The sequence below is a fragment of the Pipistrellus kuhlii genome, unplaced genomic scaffold, assembly GCF_014108245.1.
Source record: "Pipistrellus kuhlii isolate mPipKuh1 unplaced genomic scaffold, mPipKuh1.p scaffold_m20_p_10, whole genome shotgun sequence".
Classification (NCBI taxonomy): Eukaryota; Metazoa; Chordata; class Mammalia; order Chiroptera; family Vespertilionidae; genus Pipistrellus; species Pipistrellus kuhlii.
Window position 1 is genome coordinate 47,785,062 of NW_023425405.1, and position 27,969 is coordinate 47,813,030.

Sequence of the window (27,969 nt, forward strand, 5' to 3'; positions counted from 1 at the left end):
TGACAGGAGGACACAGAGGACCAGTTGTGAGTACCAGGCCAGTTCCTAGCAATAAGACCTAACTGATAGTTCCAGGACAGCTATCATCTGTCAGCTTTTTTCTTTCTCAAAGTCCAGGAAATTTTTTACTTGCTGATAGTTTTCCCTCTACCAGGGAAACTCACTTCTGTAAGACAAAATGCTAATAAGATACTTTTAAAGTTATCAGCAATCTATAGAAAATGAGGGGAGAAACTTTTTTCTTGATTTAGTTGAAGTTTAAAAGATCCATAGATAGTAAAGGGGCACATAAATTTTGAAAACCATTCTATGTTTCTTAGCAATCTCATCTTACAAGTTGGACCAAAAGTGAATTATTTTTGTCTAACCCAGGATAGCCACTCAAGTTTTATTTAATGCTTGGACAATTTCCAAATGAAAGATGAAAATTATAGTCCCATTGTTTTCAGTACTGATAAAACAATATCCCCAGCACCATCTTTAGATCTGTATTATACTATGTTTTGACACGAATAAGACATGACAGCAATCTTGAAATATCTAAAGCTCCATCATGTGGAATATAGCCTTTCAATGTATTCTATTCTGCTCCAAAAGCACAAATCAGTATCATTCGTATTCTGTAACAGGGAACAAAGATTTCTGTTCAACAGAAGGAAGAAGTGTCTCATAATTAAGGGCTATCCAGAATGGGATGCTTAATTACACAGTGAACTTTCCAATACTGGAAGTGTTAAAAACAGAGGCCGAATTAACACTGGAAAATCAGACATAACTAGAATGTCTGGAATGAGAGTCCAGACTAGTTGTCAGTCAAGATCCTTTATAAATCTGAAGGCAAAATAATAAGCTTGAGAAAGAAATTGGGACGTAAGTTGGTTACTATGATCTAGGGCACATGTGTCAAACACAAGGCCTGCGGGCCAAATCCGTCCCGCCAGGCCTTGCAATGTGGCCCGCACTGCGCTGTCATCACTGCACTCCGCTGCGTTTCCATCACAATGACAGTTTATGACTGTTCAGTAAACCATTCGGCCCGCGATTTAGGCTGGATTTTAGATTTTGGCCCCTTCTCTGATTGAGTTCGACATCCCTAATCTAGGGCAAATTAAAGGCATTGTATTCGACAGACATCGCCAGGAACCCAATCCTGGAGATGAGAAAACAGAAAGCCTAAAAGGTAGAGGCAGTCTGGTTTCACCAGTGGCCACTGAAGTCAGGCTACTGAAAGGTGTCCTATAGTAAGCACACAATTAAATGAACATGACTCCTGGGCAGAAAGTCTGCCCCCCTTTTAATACTTTAGGTCTAGGCAATAATGAGAGCATTTATCACCTACCTGTGATCATTGCATATTGTTGAGTGCTATGCAAAAGCATGCAACATCTCATTTAATATCTCCATAACAACCCTATGTGGAAGGGACTATTGCTATCCCTGTTTTATAGATGTTATAACTGGCTCAGGGTTACATAGCTGTCATGTGGCAGAGCCCAGAATGAAACCCATGTTTGTCTGAATCCATGGGTCAAGCTCTTTACTCTGGGGTACACTGCTTCTAGGTAGGACAGAGATGAGGCTCCACTATAGCTGGTATGATAAAAGGATCCTCTTTTCTATTAAGGGAAAGAGTATTAGGGGCAACAGCTGTTGGAAGTATCTTAATCAGCATAATTAAATGTTTAATTTTCCACGCCTAAAGAAAAGAGATTAAAGCATAATTGAGAATTATTAGCAATATCAGAAAAAGATAATTATATCTATAGGCTTATATTTTTTAAGTTTTTCTTTAATTTGAAGCACAATATTTTGATGTTACCTGATGAACCATGTGGGAGTGGATCTCATATGTTCAATTATTTTAAAATATCATAGCAAACCCAATGATCTCAAAGCAAATATTGTACGTGCAGCAGCAGCGGCAGCCATAGTAGTAGTAGTAGTAAATATTGAAATATGGGTTCAGAGAACTTAGGGAACTTGCCCATGTGCCATATGTAGCTGAGTTGAGATACTCATGAAAATCTTAACTATCCAAACATATAAACTTTTTATTTGAATAATTTGAATAGGGCAATAAAATGTGTGTTGGAGAAAATGTTTAATAAATTAGTTTTTTGTTGTTGTTGTTGTTTTTTTGTTTTTGTTTTTTTCAGAATAGGAACGTTGGATCCTAGGAACAATTGCACTTCAGACTAAATTGTTTATTGGTACCATAAAGTTAATACATTTTATTTAGGCTTTCCATTGGGGGACAGTAACTGTAAATATTCATAGAAGTAAAATAACCCAGATGTTAAATATATCCCAGATAATATATCCTAGTCTCATGTTGACCAAAGTTAATGAAATATTCTACCTAGCAATATGTTCTTTACAAAGCCGTTTAGAAATTGGTCTGAGTGTTTAATTTTGTGACAGTTATAGGTTTAGCAGAGTGAAAAAAAATATTCTTATCATGTTCTTGACCATCAGTGTCATAAACGGTGGTTTAGCAATTTAATGCTGGGTAATGATCCAGACAATCATGATAGTTCTTCAGGTCTCTCAGGTAAACACAACCTGTTTAAATTAGTGTTGCATGAAAATAAGATTACTTAGCAAGACATAAGATGATGAAGACATAATTTCAAGTTCCATGATCCAATTAATAAAATCTAAATGGGACTAGAAAGGAATGCCAACTTGGGGCTCTGCCCTCTAGAAGCTTGAAGTCTAATGATGATACTAAGACAATAAATAAGCAGATGATTTTATAAGTGGCAACATAAATAACACAAGCTGCTGAGGACTCTAGATGATGAAATTAATATACAGAAGTATTTAGGTCGATGGTTTTGTCATCAACATTATTGAGTTCACTTGGTGTTTAGTGTGCAGCTGTACAATGTGTCCTCAAGATACATTGCACTCCCCCAACTTTATTGTGCATCATGTAAAAACTAGAAGCCTGATGCACAAAGATTCATGCTAGAATGGGCTTTCCTTTCCCTGGGTGCTAGCACCACCTTTTTATCCAGCCCAGTGCCTTTCCTCTCAGGCCCAGGAGCTGCCTCTTTCTGCTCCTTCCCCACCTTCTCACACTGCCAAGAGGCCCTGAGAGACTGGGGGTGGGGCCAAACTCCTATGTCATCACATGGCAATGACACAAGCATCCCACACCTATCACTCTCGCCTGTGTCTGCAAATTAACTGCCATCTTTGTTTGGTTAATTTGCATATTACCCCTGATTGGCTGGTGGCATAGCAGAGTTACAGTCAATTTATATGTTTGTCTATTAGGTAAGATTTAGATTCTGATTCAAAGTGTCTGGATTGGGCTTGAGAGTTTGCAATTCTAATAAACTCTCAGGTGATGCTGATGCTGCAGGTCACCCTTTGAGTAGCAAGCATGTAAATTATTTTAATAAAATCTTCTCTTTAGCATTTTATTAAATATGAGACATCTTATTTAAACAGAAACATGGTATTTGGAGAGACTGTAGTTAGATATAAATGTATCTCTCCCCCCCACCCTCCCTTACAAATGACAAACTTTCAGTTAATATTCTTACCAGTTGCTCAAAGTCTTTTGGCTGTTTCAATATAAAAAGACCACTTGTAAAGTCTAGAAGGTGGTGGGATATCTCCTTTCAGTCAATGTCTTGACTCCTGTCTAAAACCATCCACCCTGGGGCATGAAGTAATCATGAGTTCCTGACACAGATACCTGTCTTTTAGAAATTACACCGAAACCACCAATTTATTTTGCAGTCCTTGCTGAGCAGCTATCTAGAGATAATAACTTTCAGCCACTGCCAGTTTAGGGCAAATTGGAGCCAATGACCTTTGGGTGAAAAGTTTCATATTCCATTTCCAGTCCCTGGAGCCATCAGAGATTCTTGTTGAAGGGGTTGTAATTCATGAATTTCAGCATGCTGCCTCCAGCCTAAAGTGAGTTTCTTGAAACTCATATTCATGTTTAGGCTACTGGTGGCTTGTGACATGAATGTAAGAGAATGGTGTAAGAATATTTTTTTCTAAGCAGTGTTTCAACTGATTAGTATAAAACAGTGGTCAGCAAACTCATTAGTCAACAGAGACAAATTTCAACAGTACAATGATTGAATTTCTTTTGAGAGACAAATTTTTTAAACTTAAACTATGTAAGTAGGTACATTGTTATTAATTTAAGTAGGGTACTCCTTCAATCGCACTGTATGTGTGCACCCACATGTGGTATTTTGTGGAAGAGCCACACTCAAGGGGCCAAAGAGCCTCATGTGGCTCATGAGCCTCGGTTTGCCAACCATTGGTATATTGGGCAATTATCCACCTTACATGGGCAATTATCCACCTTAGTTAATGGAATGGATTCCTAGTATCACTAAGGAAAAATGTGAACTGAGGCCCATCTTTCATATTCTTCATCAATACTCTTTTTTTAAAAAATTGAAATTATCTTTCTTTTCCTGCAAAAGAAAGTTGTTGGGGAGGATGAGCAGAGACATGTGAACCACTGTAAATGAGAAAATGTTTAAATGTTCTCATCCTGTTATCACTGATACAATGGCATGGATTAATGGGGGAGAAATGGTATGCCTGGCCTGCGGTATTGTTTTCACTTAGTATTCATTCCATTGAGGTAATCATCTAAATTAATAAGGATTTGCCCTTTTGTATGGAGGAGAAAACTTGGTACAAATGGCCCCATAAAAAAGAAATTGCTGAATGAAATCATTAGTCTAATTAGCGTTTATGCCCCAGTGTTAATAGTATACCTTTTTAAAATATGTCATTCAATACATTCCAACCTTCCACATTGAGTAGTGAGTGGTTGTAGCCTGAGTGCTAGTTTTAATTGTCCTTTCAATATCAATTTAGACAGATCCACTAATAGGCTTGTGTTATTAGATAAATGCCTCTGGTAATAGAAAAAAATGTCAGGACTGAGCTGGGTTAAATAGCTGTTCACTGTGATGAACAGTAGACTACCAAAGCTCATTCATTCGCAAGGCTTACCTACCTATTCAGAGTTCCTTTTACTTGTCCACATTCACATAAATAGCATCATTCTTTATGATTGAAAATACTGAATGAACCTTTCTATTTCCTTCCGAGGGAAATTTTGTTCTATATAGAGATCAAACCCCATTCCATTGACCTCCAAAGGGCTGCTCAGATTCTCTAGTGCTGAATGTTTTGTTAAATTCCAAAGTTACGAGATTATCAGTTTAGGCTTGGGAAATAACTTTATTTTACTGGGCTACTGTTATTAGGATTTCAGTTTTAATGACATCTAACATGTGTTTGTGAAACAGACACACACAGTCTTTTCAGCCAGTCTCCAAACCATCTCCCTCATTCCCCTCCAAATGTACTTTCACACAGCATTGAGGATAAAATCATGTTTCTCCTCTGTAACCATCCCCAAGTCCCTTGACTTGGCCGACCTACTTCCTATCTGCCGTTCCAGTCAATTCCTGACCCTCTTATTCTTGTTCGTTCTGCTTTAATCAATTATGTTAATGCTTGTCATTTCCTACACACACCAAGCTCTTCAGGCCCCAGTGACTTTATGCTTATTGTTCTATTTGGCCTGTAACTCTCTTCTCCTGGCTTTCCATACCATGGCCACATTTTCATCCGTTTGGTCTCAAGTTTGTACCTCTGCAGACAGACCTTCCTTATCAACCCTACCTAAAAGTAGATATCTCTATTACTCTCTCTCACACACACACAGGACTGACATACCCTTTATTTCATTTACTTAATTGTATTAGCTTTGCTCCTCTGCTCTCTTAAGTTCTCTGAAGAAAAGCACTTCAACTGCATTGCTTATTTTCTGGGCACATAATAAACACTAATTAATGAGTGTTTATAATCTATGCATGGAAAACTGTGTGTTCTAATTGATTATTACATAGACCAGGAGGTGGCATCCTATGTTTGTGGGTCAGATTTACTCTAATGCCTATTTTTGTACAGCCCACAAGTAAAAAATGACTTTTACATTCAAAACAATATTAAAAATATCAAAAGAATAACAGTATTTTGGGTCATGAAAATCATATGAAATTCAAATTTTAATGTCTAGAAATTACATTTCATGGAGCTCAGCCACAACCATTTATTTATGTGCTATTATTTGTGGCTGCTTACAGGCCACAATGGCAGAATTGAGTATTTATGCCAGATATCATATGCCCTGAAAAGGGTAAATATATTTACTCTCTGACTGTTTACAAAAAGAGTTTGCTAAAACCTAACATAGGTTAGTTTGCATATCAGACACACACACAAAAAAAACACCTACATGATTCTGAAGCATTTTATAAAAATTATTCAGAAGACAGAATGATAAGAGATCCTAAAATAGGCTATTTGAATCTTTCTTATACTGATCCAATTTTTTTGGTGTTATTTATTTATTTATTTATTTATTTATTTATGTTGGATTTATTAGGGTGACATTTTAAAATTATATAGGTTTCTGGGGTACAATTCTAAAATACATCATTTACATATTGCATTGTGTGTTCACCACCCCAAGTCAAGTCTCCTTCCATCACCATTTATACCTCCTTTACCCTCTGAACCCTCCACCCCTTTCTCCCTTTGGTTATCATCTTGTTATCTATCAGATTTTTTTTTTTTTTTTTTTTTTTCTGAATCCCTTCACCATTTTCATGCAGCCCTCCTCCCCTCTGACAGCTCTCAGTGTCTGTGAATGTTACCCTCATTTGATTTCTCTACCTTCCATGGGGGAAATCCTTAAAAACAGAGTTCTCAAATATAAATATGTATCAGAAAGACCTGGAGTGACCCACACCCGGAGATTCTGAATAGGAGATGAGAAGTGGGGCCTTGGAATTTGCATTTCTAGCAAGACCCCTGGTCAAGAAATAGTGGCCAGGGTCGCATCCTTTTTTTTCTGAATGTGGATGTCCATCAGTATAAGAATTCATTTACCGCATTTTCCGTCGTATAAGACGACCCCCTAATTTACAGAACATGCAAATAATACATGTTCTGTACTCGAAGCTACACTGTGTTCTAGTAAAAAGCCTGCTCAGATTGGCCAGAGTCAGAGAGGCGGTCTATTAAAAAAGGAACTGGTGTTGCCTCGGAAGTGGGGGGGTAGTCTTATACAGTGAATATAGGCCTAAACCTATGTTTTAACTGTAAAATTGGGGGGTCATCTTATATGCTGGAAAATACGGTACTCAGTATCAAGCCATGTGCCAATGTTATTCTATATGCAGGGAGAACAAACTAAATGATAAATGGCTTCTTCTGAGAAGCCAAAATTTAATGTTATGCAGTCAGTGAATAAATAATCATCATAAAACATAAGGGCTATAACAAGAGGTATAAACAAACTCTGATAGGGACACCAATCAATGCCTGCATGCTTGTGAAGATTTTTTTTAAAGGCAAATTATGACTTAGAGAATTTTGTAATCTTTCACAAGAAGTCTATACTGCAGCTTGGCCATGCATCTCATAAAGAAACCCTGAGTAGCCAAAACTGGTTTGGCTCAGTGGATAGAGCATTGGCCTGCAGACTGAGAGGTCCCAGGTTTGATTCCGGTCAAGGGCATGTACCTTGGTTGTGGGCACATCTCTGGTGGGAGGTGTGCAGGAGGCAGCTGGTTGATGTTTCTCTCTCACCAATGTTTCTAGCTCTCTATCCCTCTTCCTTCCTCTCTGTAAAAAATTAATAAAATATATTAAAAAAAAAAAAAGAAAAGAAACCCTGAGTATCAGGAGAATATTTAGAAGTTCTGTCCAATGATTCTTATTTCTAAGAGAAAGAAAGGAAGATACCAAGGAAAGGCATATGGTTCTTTAAGAAAGTTGCTAATACTAGCTTCTGTTTTCTTCCTTTGAATCCTAATTGTTGTTCCCATGTCCATCACCTCCCCCTACCCCAAGCTCTTATCATTGCATTCCACACTAGACCTCCAGACTTGGCCTCTTGCTATTTCCAGTTCATTCTACATGCCACAGCCTGCCAATCTACTTTAGAAACAAATCTGAATGCCTTTTAAATTTTAATATATTTTTCATTTGATTATAGTGGATTTTAAAATCTGTAATGCATTCCCTTTCTTTTTTCAAAATTAACCCAATCTTTAACAAAACCTTTTAGGTCCCAAATGATCTCTAACCTCCGGGCTCCCCCTGTTGTTAGCACCAGCCACCATGTTCTCCTTTGAGTTCATCCAAGGATCAAGTCTTCCTCCAGAGCTTTTGCAAATGTCTTCCATCAGCCTGAAATGCTTTTTCTCCCTATACGCCTTGAATCTTTATTTGATTTGATTCACCTTTCTAATCTCAATTTAGACATCAGTGCCCTGGAGAAGCTAAGCTGTTTTTTCACTGACTCCACTCCCATCTCTACTGTCAGAAACAAGAAATGACTAGTCCACACTGGTAAACACTGTGGAAACAAAGGCCATATAGTTTTAGTAACGATGGAGGATATGGTCAATTCTCACGACATATCTGCCATCAAATCTATCTTCGGTTAGTTTTATATCAGCAAAAATCATACTTCAGACTTTAAACCATATAGTCTTTGAGTAAGAGGAATGTTTGAAGCATTTTACAACATAGACCATGTCTTGAGTTAAATTGAGAGAAAGAGAACTGATCTGGCTAACTAGCTAGCAGAAAATTTGTAATTAGCCTTTACATGCAACTTTATTTGTATTTTGGGAAAACACACACACACACGTTAACTTCCATATAGTTCAGTCATTTGAACTTCAGATAAGTCGAAACAATTTTCAGGAGCAATGGGAAATTTTTATTTCTTGATACTAGAAATAAAAATCATACATTTCCTAAATATCTGCATTGGTCAAGAAATATAATGACCTAGAAGGAGGGAGGGGACTGGGTGTTCAATTGCAATTTCACTTTTTTACTTAACAAGCCTAATTCAGATTACTCTCAGAGTTTTCAAAACAACATTATATTACGTACCATTTTGCAATTTTGTATTTGTATGGTAAATATCTGTATTCCCAGTGAAAGGGAAGATACAAAGAGAATTGTTTTGTTCACTATTTTGCCTTCTGATAATCTTACTATGCATGATACATAGTAAGCTATTAATAAATATTTACTGAATGAATGACAGACTTACTGCATGTATAATAACCTCTCCTCCTGTCCATCACTTAGCTGTTATTGGTTTGGTCAACTGAAGAGGGCTCCAACCCTCCAATGTCCCTCGAACCCTCTTCCTGACTGAGTCTATTGTCAATCAAGTGTCTATTACTGTCCTGGACTTTTGAATTGACTCTTAACCCTCACTTTTACCCACTCTTGTTAGTTGTGGATGTCATAACTTGCTACCTATAACTGAGTATTTATTGTCTTGTGTTTTGTTTTGTTTTTAAGAAAAACTAATTTAGAAATTGCAACATTATGCAATATAAACACCATTTTGACAAGTAATTCACATAAAAAATAATTACTGGGATGCTTTACATTTTTTTGTAGTAAGTCTTAAAAATGGTGACTCTTTACTACAAATCAAAATTTTTTAAATGTCACATATACTAAAATATAAAGTTGAAGTGCTTCATATATGGTCTTCCATGGAGTAATCATTGTTCACATTATATGAGCGATATACTTAGGGTCTATCTAATTCCCCAACAGGGGTGGATATAAATGAAAGGCTTGGAACGAACACAGAAATACTGTGCAACCACAACTTTCCCGGGAAGTAATGTGCAAAGAAATATAAAAAGAGAAAAAATGCGATCTCCACATTTATGTTAAGAAAGCAAATGAGTCCAGGCTCTCAAATAACTGAAATGGACTACTGTTTATCATTCTCTACTCATTGTTCACTCAAGAGCTTCTTATACAACAGCATGGAAATATAACCCATTGTCCTTGTGTTCTTTAAATTTTTTCATTTCACAATTTTAGAACTCTGATTGGATTCTGTTAGGACTCTGATGTCTAATCCAACATCTTTTAGGAAGTTCGTGGTAATAAGAACCCAGGTCCTCTGACTATGTGCAGAGCTCTTCCCAGTAGAACAAGCCTGGTGAAATCCAGCAGACAAATTGTCTAACTAGAAGTAAAATTCTTTCATATTGTCTTCCTGACTTTTATTAACAACTGAAAAATTAGATATTTGGCAAATTTCTTAAGTCATTAACCAACAGTCAAATTAAGATCAATCACAACTTCCCTGGGTATTGTATTTGTAAGACATTGACAAAAGAGTCTTAAAGGTCTCCTAATTTCTTAGTGATTTTATAGTATCACAGTTAATAGCACCATTGAGAGAAGGAAGTTATATGATAAAACATGAATATTGTGTGAGAAAAACAATATCGCCTTTGAAAGGTTCAGCTTCCTTTATCAGTTTTGAAGAAGCATATTTAATCAGGATGACTATCACAGAAATCCACTGGGTTTTGTAGGAATGCCCCTTTAAAAATGGATCAAAATTTTATTCCCACTTTCTTATTTGCTGAGCCATGAAGGGACTGGACTGCCTTGTAAGCAGTTAACTCCCTAAACACTTAATAACTTAAACAATTAATTGCCTTAATAACGCAATTGCAAATGGTTTCCACTCATAAAAGTAGATGTGTAAATATTTTATAACCTGGAATTATAGTATAAATTATTTTAGTCTCAGTTTTGCTTTCCAAAAACCTTTGCATTAATGTTTTGCTTAGGTTCCACAGGGGTCATAATAAATGTCACACCAGATGTCCCAACCACCCTGGAAAGCATCTCCATTGTGATTGGAGAGCACCGAAGGCTCCTCTGAAAATGTTTCCCACCAAATGGGCCAGTTATAGCCTAAATTTCATGATTAACTTTTTGGATAACAGTTTTAAATTCTGTATGTTAAAATGCAAACATTATATGGGACACATTAAGCTAATTTTAGTCATTGGTAACTTAGTTTAAATTAGTTTATGTGCATAGTGAGTCATTCACTTAGCAAGACCCAAAGGAAATTAGAAATGGGACATATATGATGTGTATAAAAATAGGAAAATTGGAATTGTTATTAGCTTACAGTATGAAAGTAGAGGTCTAATGAGAGAAATATGAGGCACTGGTTATTAACACTGATACTCAAAATCAGAGTGCGTTCTCAGACAGCAGCAAGAAGGAAGACGACCTCGGCAGTTTCTCGGTGGAAGAGTTGTGTGTTCAATTCCCAGTCAAGGGCAGTACCTAGGTCACTGGTTCACTCCTCACCCCCTTTTTCACATTGATGTTCCTCCTTCCTCCTCTCCCTCTCCTTCCCTTACATTTTATCTGAAAATAAATGGGGGGAAAAAGTTCTCAGATGATGCCGAAACCGGTTTGGCTCAATGGATAGAGCGTCGGCTTGAGGACTGAAAGGTCCCGGGTTCGATTCCGGTCAAGGGCACATACCTTGGTTGCGGGCACATCCTCAGTGGGGGATGTGCAAGAGGCAGCTAATCGATGATTCTCTCTCATCAATGTTTCTAACTCTCTATCTCTCTCTCTTCCTCTCTGTAAAAAATCAATAAAATATTTATTAAAAAAATATTCTTAAAAAAAAAAAAGTTCTCAGATGAGGATTAACCAAAAAAAGAGGGAAGACAAAAAAATATAATTTCTCTTTTTTACACTATTACTATGACTCAACAATTCCTCTCTCTATTGAACATAAAAATAAGTTTCTCACAGAAATTTATATTCACATTATTTACGTGAAGTATTTGTTTGTTTTTTCATCTTATAATCTATTACTTGATAACAAAGTCAAAAGTAGATTTTTCAAGTAAAGACAAGATAAAGTGATAAAATGGGTAATTAGAAAGCAAGATGGAAGAGATTTGCTAAGGAATGTATTGTACATCTGTTGGGTGATTAGTAATATTTTACACGTATTCAGTGCAGCAAAGCAATTAAATGAGAAATGACACGGACACAATGTCAACTTAAGTTGTTACTGTGCTTTGGTGTTTACTGTTTTCTCGGTCATTTGAGCAGACATTTCCACTTTATTGTCTATGAGAAAAATCTGTCACTCGAGTGATAATATGGTGACTTAAAATATTATTTGATGAAAGGGATGGTTTATGACTATGCTGTCCAGTTTAGTAGCCACTTGTCACATACGGCCAGTTAGCACTTGACATGGGTCTGGTCCAAATTAAGATGTGCTTACGTGTAAACTACATACTTGGTTTTGAAGACTTAGTAACCAAGAAAGTGAAAGTATTGCATTTATAACTTAATGATCCTGTATTGAATCAATATTATTTTGTGTATATTAGATAAAGTAAAACATTATTACAATAGTTCTTACCTTTTTCTGTTTTAAATGTGTTTAACTAGAAAGTTTTAAAATTACATATGTGGCTTGTATTTGTGGCTCCCATTACATAAGGATTTAATGATATTTAAATATGATATGCTTATGAATTGACTTATAAACTTATTAAACTTTGTTTATGTTACTACTAGTGACCCTGTTCGCGAAATCATGTGGCCCTGCCTACCCATGCACACCCTGCCCACCTGTCCGCCACCCCACTTTGACACCTTAACCTCTCCACCAAGAGTTCCAGCACAGCTGGCCCTGCTCCTGACCCCTCTGCCTTCTCTGGCCACTTCAACCTCCGCCCTTAGTCTTGTGAGTTGCCTTGGGCTGGTCCCACCTCCTCTGGGCACTTCCCCACTTCTGCCCAGTCTGCAGAGCAATGCGGTGGCTCCGTCCCATCATGACGGCTGGGCCCCATCATGGCGCTGGAGGAGAGGGTGGAAGCCTCCACCTGTTGTGGAGTTTCCAGCTCTGCTTCCTGGCAGGTTGGTGGCAGGCGCACTGAGTGTGAGAGGTGGGTGGCAAAGGATTGGTGAGGAGGATGCTACAGGCTCTTACCTCACCATCCTGCCACAGGATGGTCCCACCTCCTCCAGGCACCTCCCAGCTTCTGTCCTTCTGGAGCAGTGGGGTGGCTCCGCCCCACTGTGCACACAGCCTCCTACTGAACAGTCATTATGGTGTGAGGGTGTCACAACCATTAGTATATTAGCTCTTTATTATGTAGTGTAATTATAACATTCAAATGCTTTACTTTGAAAGCAGATGTATATTTGACATTGAAAATCATATGTATCTTTTTTCTTTTCTATTGAGTATTTCCTTGCATAATTTCTTTATGTCTGTTATAGAGCATAGGTTGGAAAGGTTCTGAACTCTTCTAAATAATGCCTGAAGGGGAGACTTGTTAAAGGAAAGGGTATCTAATTTCCTATAAATAAGCAAACCACTTGCCCTAGCCAGTTTGTAGACAGTTACATTCATCAAAAATATGTCCTGTATCCGTCCACATTTGCATACATGAATAAATGAAAATTCAGTGAGAATGACCACAAGTAACCTACTGAGAACTTACAAACAAGTTTCAGAAAATGTTAGTCACATTAAGCCATCTACATAGTTTCTGGAAATATTAATAGACAATTGAAGATAGTAAAATTCCAAATATAGGTTATTGGGATCATATTTTAAAACCAGCATTCATTTGATTTAAGATAAAATTGAAATTTTTAGGTGAGGTTTGTTACAGAATAATTCAATTCTGCGTGTGAAAAACGGAAACTTTCACATAGTTGACGTAATTGTGCACACTTTGAAAGTCACATTCAACAATTTTCACAAAATTTAGCAATTTGCTGTTCAATACAGATATTAGTGACAAAATGTTTTTCCTATTCCTGACACATATGAGATGAATGCTTTTCACCAGAAGAGAAAAAGCCCTTATGTTTTGGAGGTCAGAGAGTTTTTATATCTTGGTTTCAAGCTACTAACTACCTATAACAGGGTGAGGAAGTGATAGCTTTTGGGGGGGAGACCAAATTCCAGTACCAGAGCTGCTTACAAAAATAACTTGAACCAGTTGAACAAAAGCATTCTCAAGTGAGACTTTGAGTCTTATTTTCTTGTAGGAAGTGTAATTTTGGAAAAGTAGCATATTTTCTAGGTTACATTCCCCAACTCTGTTTTTTATTTATAGAATATCTACCTCACCAACTCTGTAAGCCATATGATTGTGATTCTTCCCATGGCTGACTGGAGTTATGATGATTTTGATACTAATTTAACTCATTACTATCCCCTGTGTAATGTGCTAAACATGCCTTAATGTTTGAATTTAGAATCGTCTCATGATTTACCCGTTATTGGTCATACAAAAGGAAATCTCTGATGTGGATAAAAATGATTGCTTACTTATGATCTGACAGGCTTTCTAACAATTAATCATGAGTGGGTCTGGAACTCTGAATTTCTTCTCTCTCTCTTTAGAGTCAGAGACAGTTTTCCAGGCGCCCTTAAGAAGGCCAAGTATCAATCGATTTGTTCCATTTATCAAACTGTTAGAAGCAAATGATGGGATTTTCAACCTCCCAAGTTTTGCCACAGATTGTTTCCAACACAAGGACGTTTTCTCAATCTCTCTGGGGATCCCAGTGATGGGCTGTGTTGTCTGCATGCCCAGAGTCCCTGTGTAGGCAATCATCTCTCTTCTACTAAACCATTATCCAAAATTGCTTCTTTCTGGCTACCAAAATGGGAATACAAGCACTGAGATGAGGAGAAATGCAGGTCACGACCTTAATATGTGAGGTATGTCGAAGAGAAGACCATTACCGTTCTAAAAAACCCATGTCTACTTGGGTGCCACATGGAAAGATCTATGGTTTTTTTTATATAAAACCTACACATGTTATTATTATATTCCCAAAGGTCTGAAGAAACACTCAGCATCTGAGTCAACTACTGAAAAAACCAAATGAGTTAAATAATAAATCACATGTTTCCATTATGAAAACTAATCATGTTTAAAAGGGAAAAAATGTTGGAAATAGGTAAACATATTTCACTTTATTACTAGAATTTTTACATGTCCTCATACATAAATTAGTTTTTTCTCCTTTTCATAATATCAGAAATTTAAGGCATAAATAATACATTGCATCTTAGAAAGTTCTCTTTTGGTATCTATTATCTTTTAATAAAGCATAAGGTATAGAAAAGGGAACACTTTATAATAATTCATTGAAATGGTTTCCTATTATCTTATTCTTTTTGGCTTCACTGTTAAAACAATATCAGTGGGGAGAAACCTGAAGGGTAAGAAGAAAGACAAAAATATTTTTAAAACTTAGGCTAAGACTTTTTTGAGGAAATTATGTGTTCTAACAAGTATGGAGAAAGCAGAGGAGGAATTCCATGATAGTCTGCAAGTGTAATACATGGAAAGTTACTTACAAAGCTTTTCATCTCTTCTGGATGGTTTAGGAATGGGTCTGCCTAAAAGTGGGTAATGGCTTAGGTTTTCCAAGGACTGTCTAGGCAGGCTTAGCTTAACAACATAAATTGTTCTAGTCTCTCTCCATTTGCAAGAAAATAGCATAAAATGGCACTTACTAATATTTATTATTATTATAAAACCATTTATTGATGTATTATAGACTTTTTATTCAAATTTCTAGAAAGCGGGGTTTTTTTGTTTATAATGCTAGAAATGGGTTCATGCACACTTTGCAATAACTATATATTTATGTTTAACCTATTCTTGTAAATACTTAAAAGGCTGAAGAATAAGTACCTCAAATAATTATGTCTTTATTTTACAGACATTGATTAAAAATAAGGCTATGTAGGTTATACTAATGCTAATAGAAGTAAATGAACAATTTTCTATATCATTTCTATTTTGTCATCAGATTTAACAACAAAGTTCATAAATTTCATATTAAACTTACATGAAACTGCTAATGAATAGGTCATTCTTTTCTCAGAGAAATGTCAGTGAAAAATAGACTAGAAAATCCTATAACCCCCATCTCAAACGCGTGCACACACACACACACAAACACACACAAACACACACACACACACACACACACACACACACACACACTTATTTTTTGAAGAAGGGAGGAAAACTTTCACCTAAAATGTCCCTGCTTTAAGATTTGGTAGTAGTTATTAACTTTCCCTATCAAAAGCAATACATTTGTGCTCATTGGTTGTGGCTTTGAAGTCCTCTAGCATCAGGTCTATGAAGGGTGCAATTTCATCACATATTTCTGTTGAGAGTATTTTGAAACGAGATGAGGTTTTTAAATCAGATACCGGTCTTCCACTTACTTCCTGTATAATATTGGGAAATAGTTTTTAAAAAAATTCTAATACTCATCCAAGGATAGGCTTTTTTTAAAATTTCAGATAGAGAGGAAGGGGGAAAGAGAAACATCGGTTGATTGCTTCCATATCCATCCACAACCTTTTTGCTTCATGAGACAATGCTCCTACCAACTGAGACACCTGACTAGCTTAACAGTTTAATTTTGGTAAAGGCTCCATTTTTATTTAACTGCAGGGACAGAGTGATTTAACACTGTGATGTGATAAATACAGTAAATGCCAAAATTAGCCAGCGTATATTGAGCACCTATTCTGATCCCTTCATTATCGTTAATCTTCACAACAGCACTGTGTGGTCAAGAGTTATTCTAATCCTCCTTTGATACAAGTGCATAGTTAAAGTACCCATCACAGTGTCCCGCTCAGTAAACTGGGGTGGTGATGATGGTAATAGTAGTAGTCAAGTTGCCTTGGTGGCTGTAGTCATCCTGTAGCCTTGCAATCCCACTTTAACTCAGTTAATTTAAGGATGTAAAGGGGCAGCCAGATTAGCAGAACACCTGATTCAAAATCAGGTGTATCTCATAATGATCTGTGCTGTTAAACATTACACCTTATATTATGGTATTTTGATATTTAGGTTTGCATAGAGGCATTTCATTTTTAGTGAGATAGTGTTTCCAAATTATATGTAAAAAATAGTTTTGGTGTTAACTTATTTATTTTTGTGTCTGTAAAGGGCACACCACCTTAGAATATGAATTTGTATAGAGTTACATCAGGGAACTATTGTAGTGACTTAACTACCTGACTGGCAAATTCTTCAAGTTGGTATAGGTATTTGTAGTTACCTTGTTCTATACATTGTGTTTGGACTAAAACCTTATTCTCCATGACCTATATATCTCAAGTGTAGTAACTATATGGGTTACTTCAGTGCTTCTTTTAAATTATCACTATTATCTATAATAATAAAAATGTAATATGCCAATTAGACTGGACATCCTTCTGGACGACCTTCCTGAGGAAGCAGCAGTGGGCAGGGGTTGAACCCCTTGCATGAATTTCATGCATCGGGCCTCTTGTTGCTAATAAAGATCATCTTAACTAATGACTCAGACTGTTTTACATCTAAAATTTAATCTAAAGCATTATTTTTATAAATCAAATTTTAGAAATAGGATATTACTCTGTAATTTATAATAACATTATATGCCAATAGGTGTAATTACTTAACAATATATATCCAACAATATATATATTACTTAATATTTATGTTTAGCCTAAGCTATGCATTTATTTCCCATTAGTAAAGGGTTCTTTTTCTACTTTGGGGCAATTTAAAACATAAAAGACAAACTGGGGGGAAATATTAAAATATGATCTATTTATATTAGTACTATATACTGAATGGCTAGATTATTATGATCAGCCTAGTGCATGAATTAATGCATGGGCGGGGTCTGGCTAGCCTGGCCAGCGGGAGGGGACATGGGTGGTTAGCCAGCCTGCCTGCTGGTCAAACTCCTGGTCAAGTGGATACTTTGCATATTAGCCTTTTATTATATAGGATATACACTGAGTTTTCAGATTATTATGTGTTCAGAGATCATAATAACTTGGCCACTCAGTGTATATGTTAAAGGCATTAAAGGTTTCAAAATGCTACTTAAAATTATAATATTTATTGGAGCATGCAGGAATATGTACTAGTTCAGCATGTGTTCATTAGATAAAAAGTAATGAGATTGTACTGAAAGCGTAGCAAGCACAGCAGTACCATTGATAATGGCGCTAGCCCTTATGGTTGCTGAAATACAATAACAGACTTCTAGGGAGAATCTAGCAGTTTTTGTTACCTCAAAATCTGTTCGTTACATTTAAGGGTCGATTCATTTTAAATGCTCTAAATCAAATTAGAAAGTAACCTTTCGCAAAATGTATATCATTCACTTTGCAGACTTTCATATAAAAGTTCTGCATGTGTAAGAATTGCTTTACATGGTAATAGTATTTTTTTTCCCTTGTACTACTCTACAACTGTGACTCTCTATGAAAATGAGTGACAATATGAGCGGCACAGCCAGCCTCCTGAATATTAGCTTACTTTGTGCCAGCATGCGGTTCACACTGCCATTAAAACCACTACAATTTTACATTTTATATATTCATCCTCATACGTTCATCTTCTCAACAGCCCAGTGAGGAGTATGATGGGCATTTGTCTCTTCTGCCTGCGTAGCATCCCCCACCCTTCTTCCTGCGTAGAGTCCTGAGGTAAAATGGATGGAGGGTAAGGCTCCACCTCCATCTCCCTAAATCAAAGGAGAGCAGCCACTGTCCTGCCCTAACTTGGCAGCTCAAGGGCTCCTATGTGACTGCGGCTCAGCCAATGAGAGACCCTCCTGAGAGTTTTCCTGAAAATGAGCCAATTGGAGTTCCTGAGAAGAGCTTGGGCTTTATTCCCACCGGGGCTCTGTCCCCGGCTGTGCAGGCCAGGGGTGTTTCAGAGCCCAGGGCCAGCAGAGGCAATTTGAATGTCCCAACTGGACTGCTTTGTTTCTGCCTATTTTCTCCAAAGGTTTTCACCCTCTTCCCTCAACTAGCTGTCTCATATCTTTTTAGTACCTCCCTTTTATTTTACTTTAACTAGAGTAGTTTCTGGTTGTTTGCAACCCAAAACACAGGTGATTATAACAAGTGTTCAATTCATAACGAGATTGAGCTTTACTAAGGTTAAGTAACTTGCTTGAATTGTAGTTGTGTAGCAAAGCCCAGTCTAGAACTCAAGACTTCTGGGTAAGTGTTGCTTCTGTCTCAGCACAGTGTTCCCGGTTGCCTTCAGTGGTGTCTGCAGATAGGCTGCCTCCTCCTCTGTGCCTCTCTGACTGCAGTGCTCAGTCCTGTTTCCTTTTTTAAGGCTGATCTGCTTGATGTCATGTGTGCCTGTGCTCCACACCAGCTCCTGGATCCTCTACAAGACAAGGGTTATATTATTCATCATTTCATTTTCTCTCAAACATAACCAGCATGTTGGGTCATATAGTACTAAATAAATATTTCACTGACTCAGTAAGCAAATGAGTGCAAAAAATATTCAATTAATTAACTAAAACACCAATATGAGTTTGAAGTTGATAAAAGAATCACACTTAAAAAAAATACCACTACATTTTTTATCAAGCAAAATCTTAGACAATTTTAAATAAAGCAATTTCTTAAGTATATAAAAATGTTCACTTAGTAAGCATTTATTCTATGCCTACTACGTGCCAGACTTTTGTTACAGAGGGAAATAAGAAGCAGTCTCCTTCTTCAAGAAGTCTCTTAGATTAATGGGAGAAACAAATGGTTTTATAGCTCCAATCATGGAGCTGTGGGACATCTGAAGAAGTATGAGAGCAGCATGCCCACTGCCAGCAGCTATGGAAACCACTGAACTGGCCTGTAGATACAGCTCCGAGAAGGATGCTGGGCACATCAAAGACAACAACCCGAGCTCCCTTAAAGCTCGAAAAGAGCGCAATGTGCTCTGCCTTTCCAGAGCACAATGTTGTCAGGTTTGCTAAAAAATAAAATATGTCTATACCTTTATTCAGACTTATTTATTTGTTTGTTTTATTTTTTTTTAAATCCTCACCCAAGGGCATGCTTACAGAGAGGAAAAGAGAGAAAGAGGAACATCAGTGTGAGAGAGCAACATTGATCCCCTGCCTTCTGTGCATACCCCAACCAGTGACGGAACCTGTGACCAGGCATGAGCCCTGACTGGGAATTGAACAGGCAATCTTTGGTGTGCAGGATGACACTCAGCCAATTGAGCCACGCTGGCTGGGCAGACATTATTTTAAAAAATGTTTCCATCAAGGCCTGTAATCAAAATTTTCTAAGTAATTTTGAAATTGTGCTGTACCATTTGAGATCAATAATAAGACTATATTTTGGTTTGGCACAAAGGTGAGAATGAAGGGAGATCCATATAAACCACTAAAGCTTGATACAATAGGAGCAACAAATGAAGATTAAAAAAAAAAGATAAAAACTACATAGATGAGGGCGTCTGTATAAAAAACATTAATATATATAAAATAAAATCCAAATGTGTCATTCTTTGTAAGGTATGTACATAGTAGGGAAAAACATTTAACTCCATAATGTTTTGGTTTCCTTTGCAGACAATTACTACGGTACCCCAAAGCCTCCAGCCGAACCAGCACCATTACTATTAAATGTAACAGACCAGATACTTCCGGGAGCCACTGCCAGTGCCGAAGGAAAACGGAAGAGGAATAAATCAGTGAGCAACATGGAGAAAGCAAGTATAGAGCCTCCCGAGGAGGAAGAGGAGGAGAGGCCTGTGGTCAACGGAAATGGAGTAGTAATAACACCAGGTTAGTCATTTACAGTTGTTACAGGTTTGTCTGCTCTATCAGATGTAACTAAATAGATCTGATATCAGTATGTTTTATATATATATATATATAGATATATATATATATATATACACACACACACACACACACACACATATATATATATATATATATTCACATATATATGTTCAGATGTGTATTTACAGTTATATTCAGGGAGAGATTATATAAAATGAAAAGGACATGATTCTTGTATCTGATTTGTTAGTTTTAATTTTGACATATCAAGCAACTCATCAACTTCCTTAGTTTTTTGTTTCATTTTTACAATATTAATGGCAATATATTGAATAGTTTAAACCTCTTAAAAGGTGTTATAAGTTATGAATATGATTGTGTAAAGTTCTGAGGTCTTTGATAATTGCAGTAGATAAAAATCTATCCTTAGAAATCTTACTATACACACAAGTGTATAAATAGAGATTTAGTTAATAGCTTCAATGAATACAGTCCTCAAAATGACTACAGCTATATAATGCCATGTATTTATCTGCCCATTCTTATCACTCAATCTGACAGTATAGAAGAATGCATTTTTATACATTGACATTTTGAAGGCACCTACCCTTGAATAAAGAAAAGACTTGTTATACCTTTAATTTATGATCATATCACATATATAACAAATATTAGATAGATATGAAGTTGTTTGTGCAAGGTATGGATTTGCTATTTTCTTCAGCTTATTACTAATAGAGTGCCAAATTTTTATTTGTAAAATATTTCTTTCATAATATTATTGATAATTAAATGTTACCAACAAAAAAACAAACATGTCATTTTCTTAGCCTCTTAATTGGAAGTAAGTTTGCAAAATTTTGTTTTATTTATTTAATTTTAAAATATAATTTATTGATTTCAGAGAGGTAGGGAGAGAGTGATAGAAATATCAATGATGAGAAGAATCATTGATCAGCTGCCTCCTGCATGCCCCCCACTGAGGATTGAGCCAGCAACCCAGACATGTGCCTGAACCATGACCTCCTAGTTCATAGGTTGACACTCAACCCTGAGTCATGCCAGCCAAGCTATTTACTTTTTAAATAATGATATTCAATGGGCATTGAAAATCTAAGGGCTAAGTTAAACCACTTGAAAAATATGTTAATACATTCACCTTGCATGCATATTATTCTTAAGATATCTCCTACAACTACTTTGATGTCTGTATTTTTGTTTATAATATTACTGCTTCTATAGTGACATAGTATTTGAATTTTCATCCTCAATTATTTTTATCAAAGAAAAGTTTCATATGCTTATTTTTTACCTTTCTTTGTTCATAGTACTTATAAAATGTTCATTGATCATAGGGAGACCAAAATCTAATTTGTGCCAAAGTATAAACCTTAAAAAGTGGTTTCATCTTGATTATTTAGAGAAATATAACTTCATTCATTAATATACTGGTTAACAACTTAATCTCTTAACCTAGCAATCATTTACAAATGCTAAAGATCACTGGAAGTACATACTGTGATATGTGCATTATTAAATGATCTGCTAATTTTCAAGAAATTACATACCTTCTAGTTTTTTAAATTCTGAAATACCTTTGTCAAAATATTTACTTTCCATCATGTAATAGATTTAAATTAAGTTGATTGTATACAGTTCTCTAAGTTGATCTTTGATGAAAGAAACACAATTCAGTTAAGAAGCAGTAATCACACAAAAAGGAAGTTGGGGGTTAAAGAGCAGTTACAGAATTTCTTACTGGTTAATACCTAATAATTAAAATTTCTTACTGGTTAATACCTATTAATTAAAATGTATTATCTTCGTTAGGCCTGCATCGTTGGTTTTTGTTTCATTTCTACTATGTATAAGGCAAATCAAATATTCTTGATCCACAGATTTCTAAACTAGAAATTTAGTTAATTGGGAGGCATAGTGAATCTAGACTGCATACCTTAGACACGAGGAATGGATTTTTCTTATGACTAGGAGCTCTTTAAGGGCCCTAAGGAAAATAAACTGGTCTAAACTCTTATTGACCAACCCTAGCTGCATGGCTGTCTCTGGACCAGAGGTCTGAAGATGGTAGAGAACTGTCCAGGATAACTCTGAGATTTCTAGATAATCAATAGATGCCACAGCAGTGGATCCTAAAGCCTGGTGGTCTCTATATGTCTTTTTCTTTCCTGTTTGAGAGCTGACAGATGTGTAAATTACACAGCTCTTTACCCAGTTTTCAAAGATGGTGGAAACAACCTCAAACCAGAAAATTGGTCCATTGTCCCTTATTTGAAATCTATTGATAACTCCCGTCTTTGAAATGTCTTTTGTTTTGTTTTGTTTATTCAATGTCAATTTTAGGGTTTTCTTTGTCCTCCTCTCAGATACAGTCACCCAACTATGCACCTTTTGAGCCTTACCACATATTTTTCCTAGACAGAGTCTTTGTCTTGCCTCTGTTTTATTCCTTACACACTTACCAAGTACAGTGCATGTCAAACAATATTGAGAAAACGGTTGCTTAAATCTTAGCTAACAGTGCCATATATTGACTAAGAGCCTATAATGGGAATTAATATCAGACATCAATTCAAGAGTATAAGTGGTGTAATGAATGAGGACATTTGAAGACTGAGAAAAGCTTGTCAATGCAATTTTATTTCATTAAATATTTTATTATAATGGTAATATAAAAATTAACATATGGATGCTGTGAATCCTATTAACATATGGACAAACTGTGAATCCTACAGTATCAAGAATTTACTCATTTATTCAATGACAATCATGTCATCATCTTCTGGAACATCATCATAACAATCCAATTCCTGAATTTCCTGGTGAATTTCTTGTGACTCCATTTCTTTCAGAATCAGTGGACCAAATCTCTCATATTTAGCCTAGGGGGGCCTTATTTTCGGGGGGGAGGGGTGCCTTATATTTCACTCAGAAGGAAACCTGTAAGTAGGTCTTATTTTCGGAGGATGTCTTATTTTCGGGGAAACACGGTAGCTACCAAGTCATGTATAAGTGAACTTATTTCCCTCTGTAGATATTAAAAATTCCTAGTGTTTATATATGTCTGTACATAACCATCAAACCTACTAATAGTTAACTCTTTATATGGTTTAAAAAACACACACATATTTTCTTTATGTAAATAAAAGATCTAGAGGAGTCCTCAATTTACCTCTATTACTCATTTTAGTCATTATTTCTCCTTTGAACTCTAGGTTATAGCCAGAACTATATATTTATTTTTCTCTCGTATCATTTCTATGTGAAGTTAGTGATGACTTTTAAATATGTAACATTTCCATGAAGTTCTATGAACATTTTCAATGAAAACTCACATGAAGTATATGAATACTCATTTTATGCTAGATTTCTCCTTTTTGCTCAAAATTAATCAGATACATGGATTTAGCTCATATCACCGAGAAAAGATATATAATGATATTTCTGTATCTCAAATCAAAAATGTTTCTCTCTGGCATATATGATCTCTAATCCCATAACCATCGTATTTACTTAATGAATGAGATGCTGAAATTTAGCTGAAGGTGCTTCACTGAGGTAATAGTTCATTTAGTGGCATGCTTGAGATCTGGACATCAAACACCTGAACCTATCCTGGGCTGTTAACCATGCTCAGGACAGAGTGACTCCTGGCCTCCATAAGGTAAATCACTTATTGTGCCGCTCAGTGTATTTCATCTACATTGTATTCTATTATATTCATCCTTCACTGGGTTCTTGGCAGTGATGTGAGATCTCATGCTTGTGAGGATGATATATACTACAACCTCTTAGGGAATCTGTCTTTAAACTGGTGGTTAAAATTCATATGCCTAGGAAACCTTCCCTTGATATTAATCTCACCTATATTTAGACATCTTTATCTTGTTAGAGTTGACATCCAGCCCTATGGCTTCAAATAGATTTACCTGCAGCCTTCACTTCTCTCTTATGTTCCAGGGCCATATTTCTAACCACTACTCACGGAACTGCCGCACCTAAGCCTTTCCTCAACTTCAATGCAACATTCCACTTAAACTCTTCTGTAAAACCAATAAGCAAACCAACTCAAAATACTTTACCTAATTCCTCTAATTCTTCTTTTTACCCAGATAGCTCAGTCATCTTAAAAAAAAAAAAAAAATATATATATATATATATATATATATATATATATATATATATATACACACACACACACACACACACACACACACACACACACACATATATGTTTGTATTGATTTCAGAGAGATAAATACTAATGATGAGAGAGAATCATTCATTGGCCACTCCCTGCATGCCCGACACTGGGGATCGTACCTACAATTCAGGAATATGCCCTGACTGGGAATCTAACTGTGACCTCCTCGGTTCATTAGTTAGGGCTCAACCACTGAGCCATGCCAGCTGGGTGCTAAGAGTTGTCTTTGATTCTTCTTTCCCCCTGGCTTGATATATATTATTGAGTATGAAAGATCACTAGTTCTTTAGCTTTCTTCTCTTTCTTCCAAATTTCACTGCCCCATCCTAGATTCTTACCTCATTTGTGCAGCACAGTCTCCTAACTGACCTACATCCCTCCAGGTTCCATCCCCATCAAATTACCTGTTATTCCTTGATCAAGTAAAGATTGTTGAACCTGCACTTGATCATGTCACTTTCCTTCTCAAACTTAAATTAGCTTCTATTTCTGCCGCTTCAAATTTTGGGGGCCACCATTCATGTCCTCCCACATTTGACTTCAGCGTCTCTCTTAGTTTTGGTTCCTATCACTCACCTACTCTCTTCTCTGCATTCCATTCTCATAAAATGCCTTCACCTGCCTGATAGGGACCTTATCGCCTATTTGAACCTTGTTTTTTGTTTTCTTCAAATTTAATAAAAATTTTTATATTTCCTATAAATAATTTGTTGACTCCAATCATGAAAAATTGACACAGTTCATCTCTGAATTACTGCAGTACGGTTTACACTTTTCATTCATTTGGAAGGTATTGATTAGCCTAATACTTGCAGGAAACTTTTCATACTATGTGTGTCTGCATCTCAAGACATTCTGTAATCATTGTTAGGACAAGGACCACTCTACTTCTTTTGAAGTGTTAAAGGTGTCTTCCCCATTTTACGCCTCTGTCTTCCCTTCGCCTTCCAGGCCCCGCCACACCCCAGGCCTTCACCACCACTATTGTCTGTGTCCACTGGTTATGCAAAATCTTTATCTTTTAACCATACCTCTAGAGAATGTCAAAGTTTTACTATATTAACATGCTTAAATGCATTTCACATTCATTTTATACTATTCCATGTCTTCAATATGCAGTGTTTCTAAGTTCAAAACATATGAATTTCCCGATCTTAGGTTTCTGAAAAAGCTATTTGAAAATGAAAGAAAATTATGCAGAAGTATGTATTTTAAAATATAGTCTGATAGATAAGACTTACCCAATCTCTCTAACTGTGAAAATACCAAAAAAAGGATAGGTGGTTAATAGATAAGTACAAAATTTTTTATAAGATTGAACTTTTCTGAAGAAAAGCAAATCCTGCAAACCCCAGGAATTGGATTAAGCTTTCTTGGATTTTTTTTTTTTTTAATCTCATGAATTATCTGCTGAACTTTTCCGGAAAGTAATTCCCTGTTATATTGTAGCTTCCCCTCGCCAAGCTATTAGTAAGCCTTGTGCAAAGAATTGGAAACGCACATATATTTTAAAGGCAGCTAAATCTCTCGGTTAATACACGCACAATGCCAGGAGGAACAGGGCCCGTGAGAGCTACCTTCTCCAACAAAGGGAATACAGTATGTGCACACAGAGCTGCCTTCTCCAGGCCCCCATGCCTGCAATTAGTGCAAATGAACTGCAACTCCCAGAGAGCAAACAGAGTGCCCCTTATGTGATCACCCAGTGTCCTCGGCAATGATCTCAGTTCACCATTAGGGTCCTGCCTCCAGGTCCTGTGCCGCTTGGCACGCTGACTGTGCTTGCACCATCAGTCCTGCTCCTGTGAATGAGGGCCTGTCACTGTCAAAAGAATTATGCCCTCCGTAGTGAATCTCGCTGTTTTCCTGCGAATAATAGCCCACTCTGAAACCACCCCAACGCCCATCCCCTGCTTATTTTCCTGTGGGTTCACAGAGACTGCGATGTGTGTATCCACTCAGATTTATATGCTCTCTTTTCTAGGAGGCTTACTTTTATGATCTTATTCCCAGACACAGTACTGGGTTTTCTTCTCTCCACTAGGGAGACAAATTTCTGGGGCTATTGTAAATGAGACATTCCATTTTTAAATGGGAGACATTCTATCATTTCTTAAAATCATTATTTGCAAAGTTAAAACTGCTGTAATTGTAAAATGGTCTTATTATCTAGGGGCGATTATAAAGAAAATCACGTTGGAATTTGTGGGTGTGAGCTATAGTAGTCATTATAACCACACTATTGGGAAGGGGGAAATGAAATCACTCTGAGTTTCACGCATGTCACTTTAAATCAAGGCAGACCCACTTTGCAATTAGACTGAAAGCTATGCATTATGTGAACCCCCTTCTTGCCTTCCAAACTGATTCAGCATTTTCTGGCTCTGCACTCAGCCTTTGTGGAATGTTTTTTTCTACTTCTCTGAGGGTTCCTAGGATGTGTGAGACTTGGTACATGATGGAGGAATGTGGAACAGGGGACAACCAGGGTGGCGTTCAGGTTTGAGCAGCACTTCCAAAAAGCCTGTGGACGAGTTGAGTCTCAGCTTGTTTCTAATCATAGTCATCCATTCTCTCTAGGTCTGATTTTACCCCGTGTTCTATTTTCTTACCTTTATAGTTCTCCTCATAGAAGTGATTATAATTTCAGGGCGAAGCCTCCGATTCCTCCACTTATTTCTGGCTGGCCTTTGTGCCTGAAGAGGGAAGATCTTTCGGTAAGGTCTATCTGCGCCTCATTTCTTCCTCAGCGCTCTGTCTTTGGAAATAGCACCCGTATCTCTTTCCTCCTAATTGACTTCTTCTTCTCATCAGAAAATACCTAGATTTCAATTTGGCCCCAAACAATAGCACTTGAATTATCCATATCGAGATTTTTAAGTCTTCTTCCTTTTCTCCTTCAGCCCCTAGGTGATGTTATGTTTCATATAGTGTAGTCTATAAATGTTTTTCAGAATTTTGAAGGCAAGACCTAAAAAATAGTATACATACATGTCCTATATTTCATATCTTGCTTGGGTCTTTGAAGGCTATATCAGTTTCTTTAACCCCAAAGTTAGTTGAGGATTTGAGGAACTCGTTTCTATATGACAGATATCCTCAGAGTTCATTACATTATAAAAATAATGCAGCATATACAATTTCAAAGCTCTGAGGATTTATTTCATTGCCCTATTTCAGTCGACTTT

General features: G+C 36.6%; 1 protein-coding gene across 7 annotated transcripts in view; it reads left to right on the forward strand.

The window, feature by feature from the left end:
• The window catches only part of MAGI2 (membrane associated guanylate kinase, WW and PDZ domain containing 2), a 1,016,953-nt gene that overhangs the window by 615,530 nt on the left and 373,454 nt on the right, over positions 1–27,969 (forward strand). For all 7 annotated transcript variants that reach the window (XM_045578504.1, XM_045578505.1, XM_036429599.2 and 4 more), the window contains one exon: positions 20,344–20,559. In XM_045578504.1, coding sequence (XP_045434460.1) covers positions 20,344–20,559 — 216 coding nt within the window. The remainder of the gene's footprint in view (positions 1–20,343; positions 20,560–27,969) is intronic.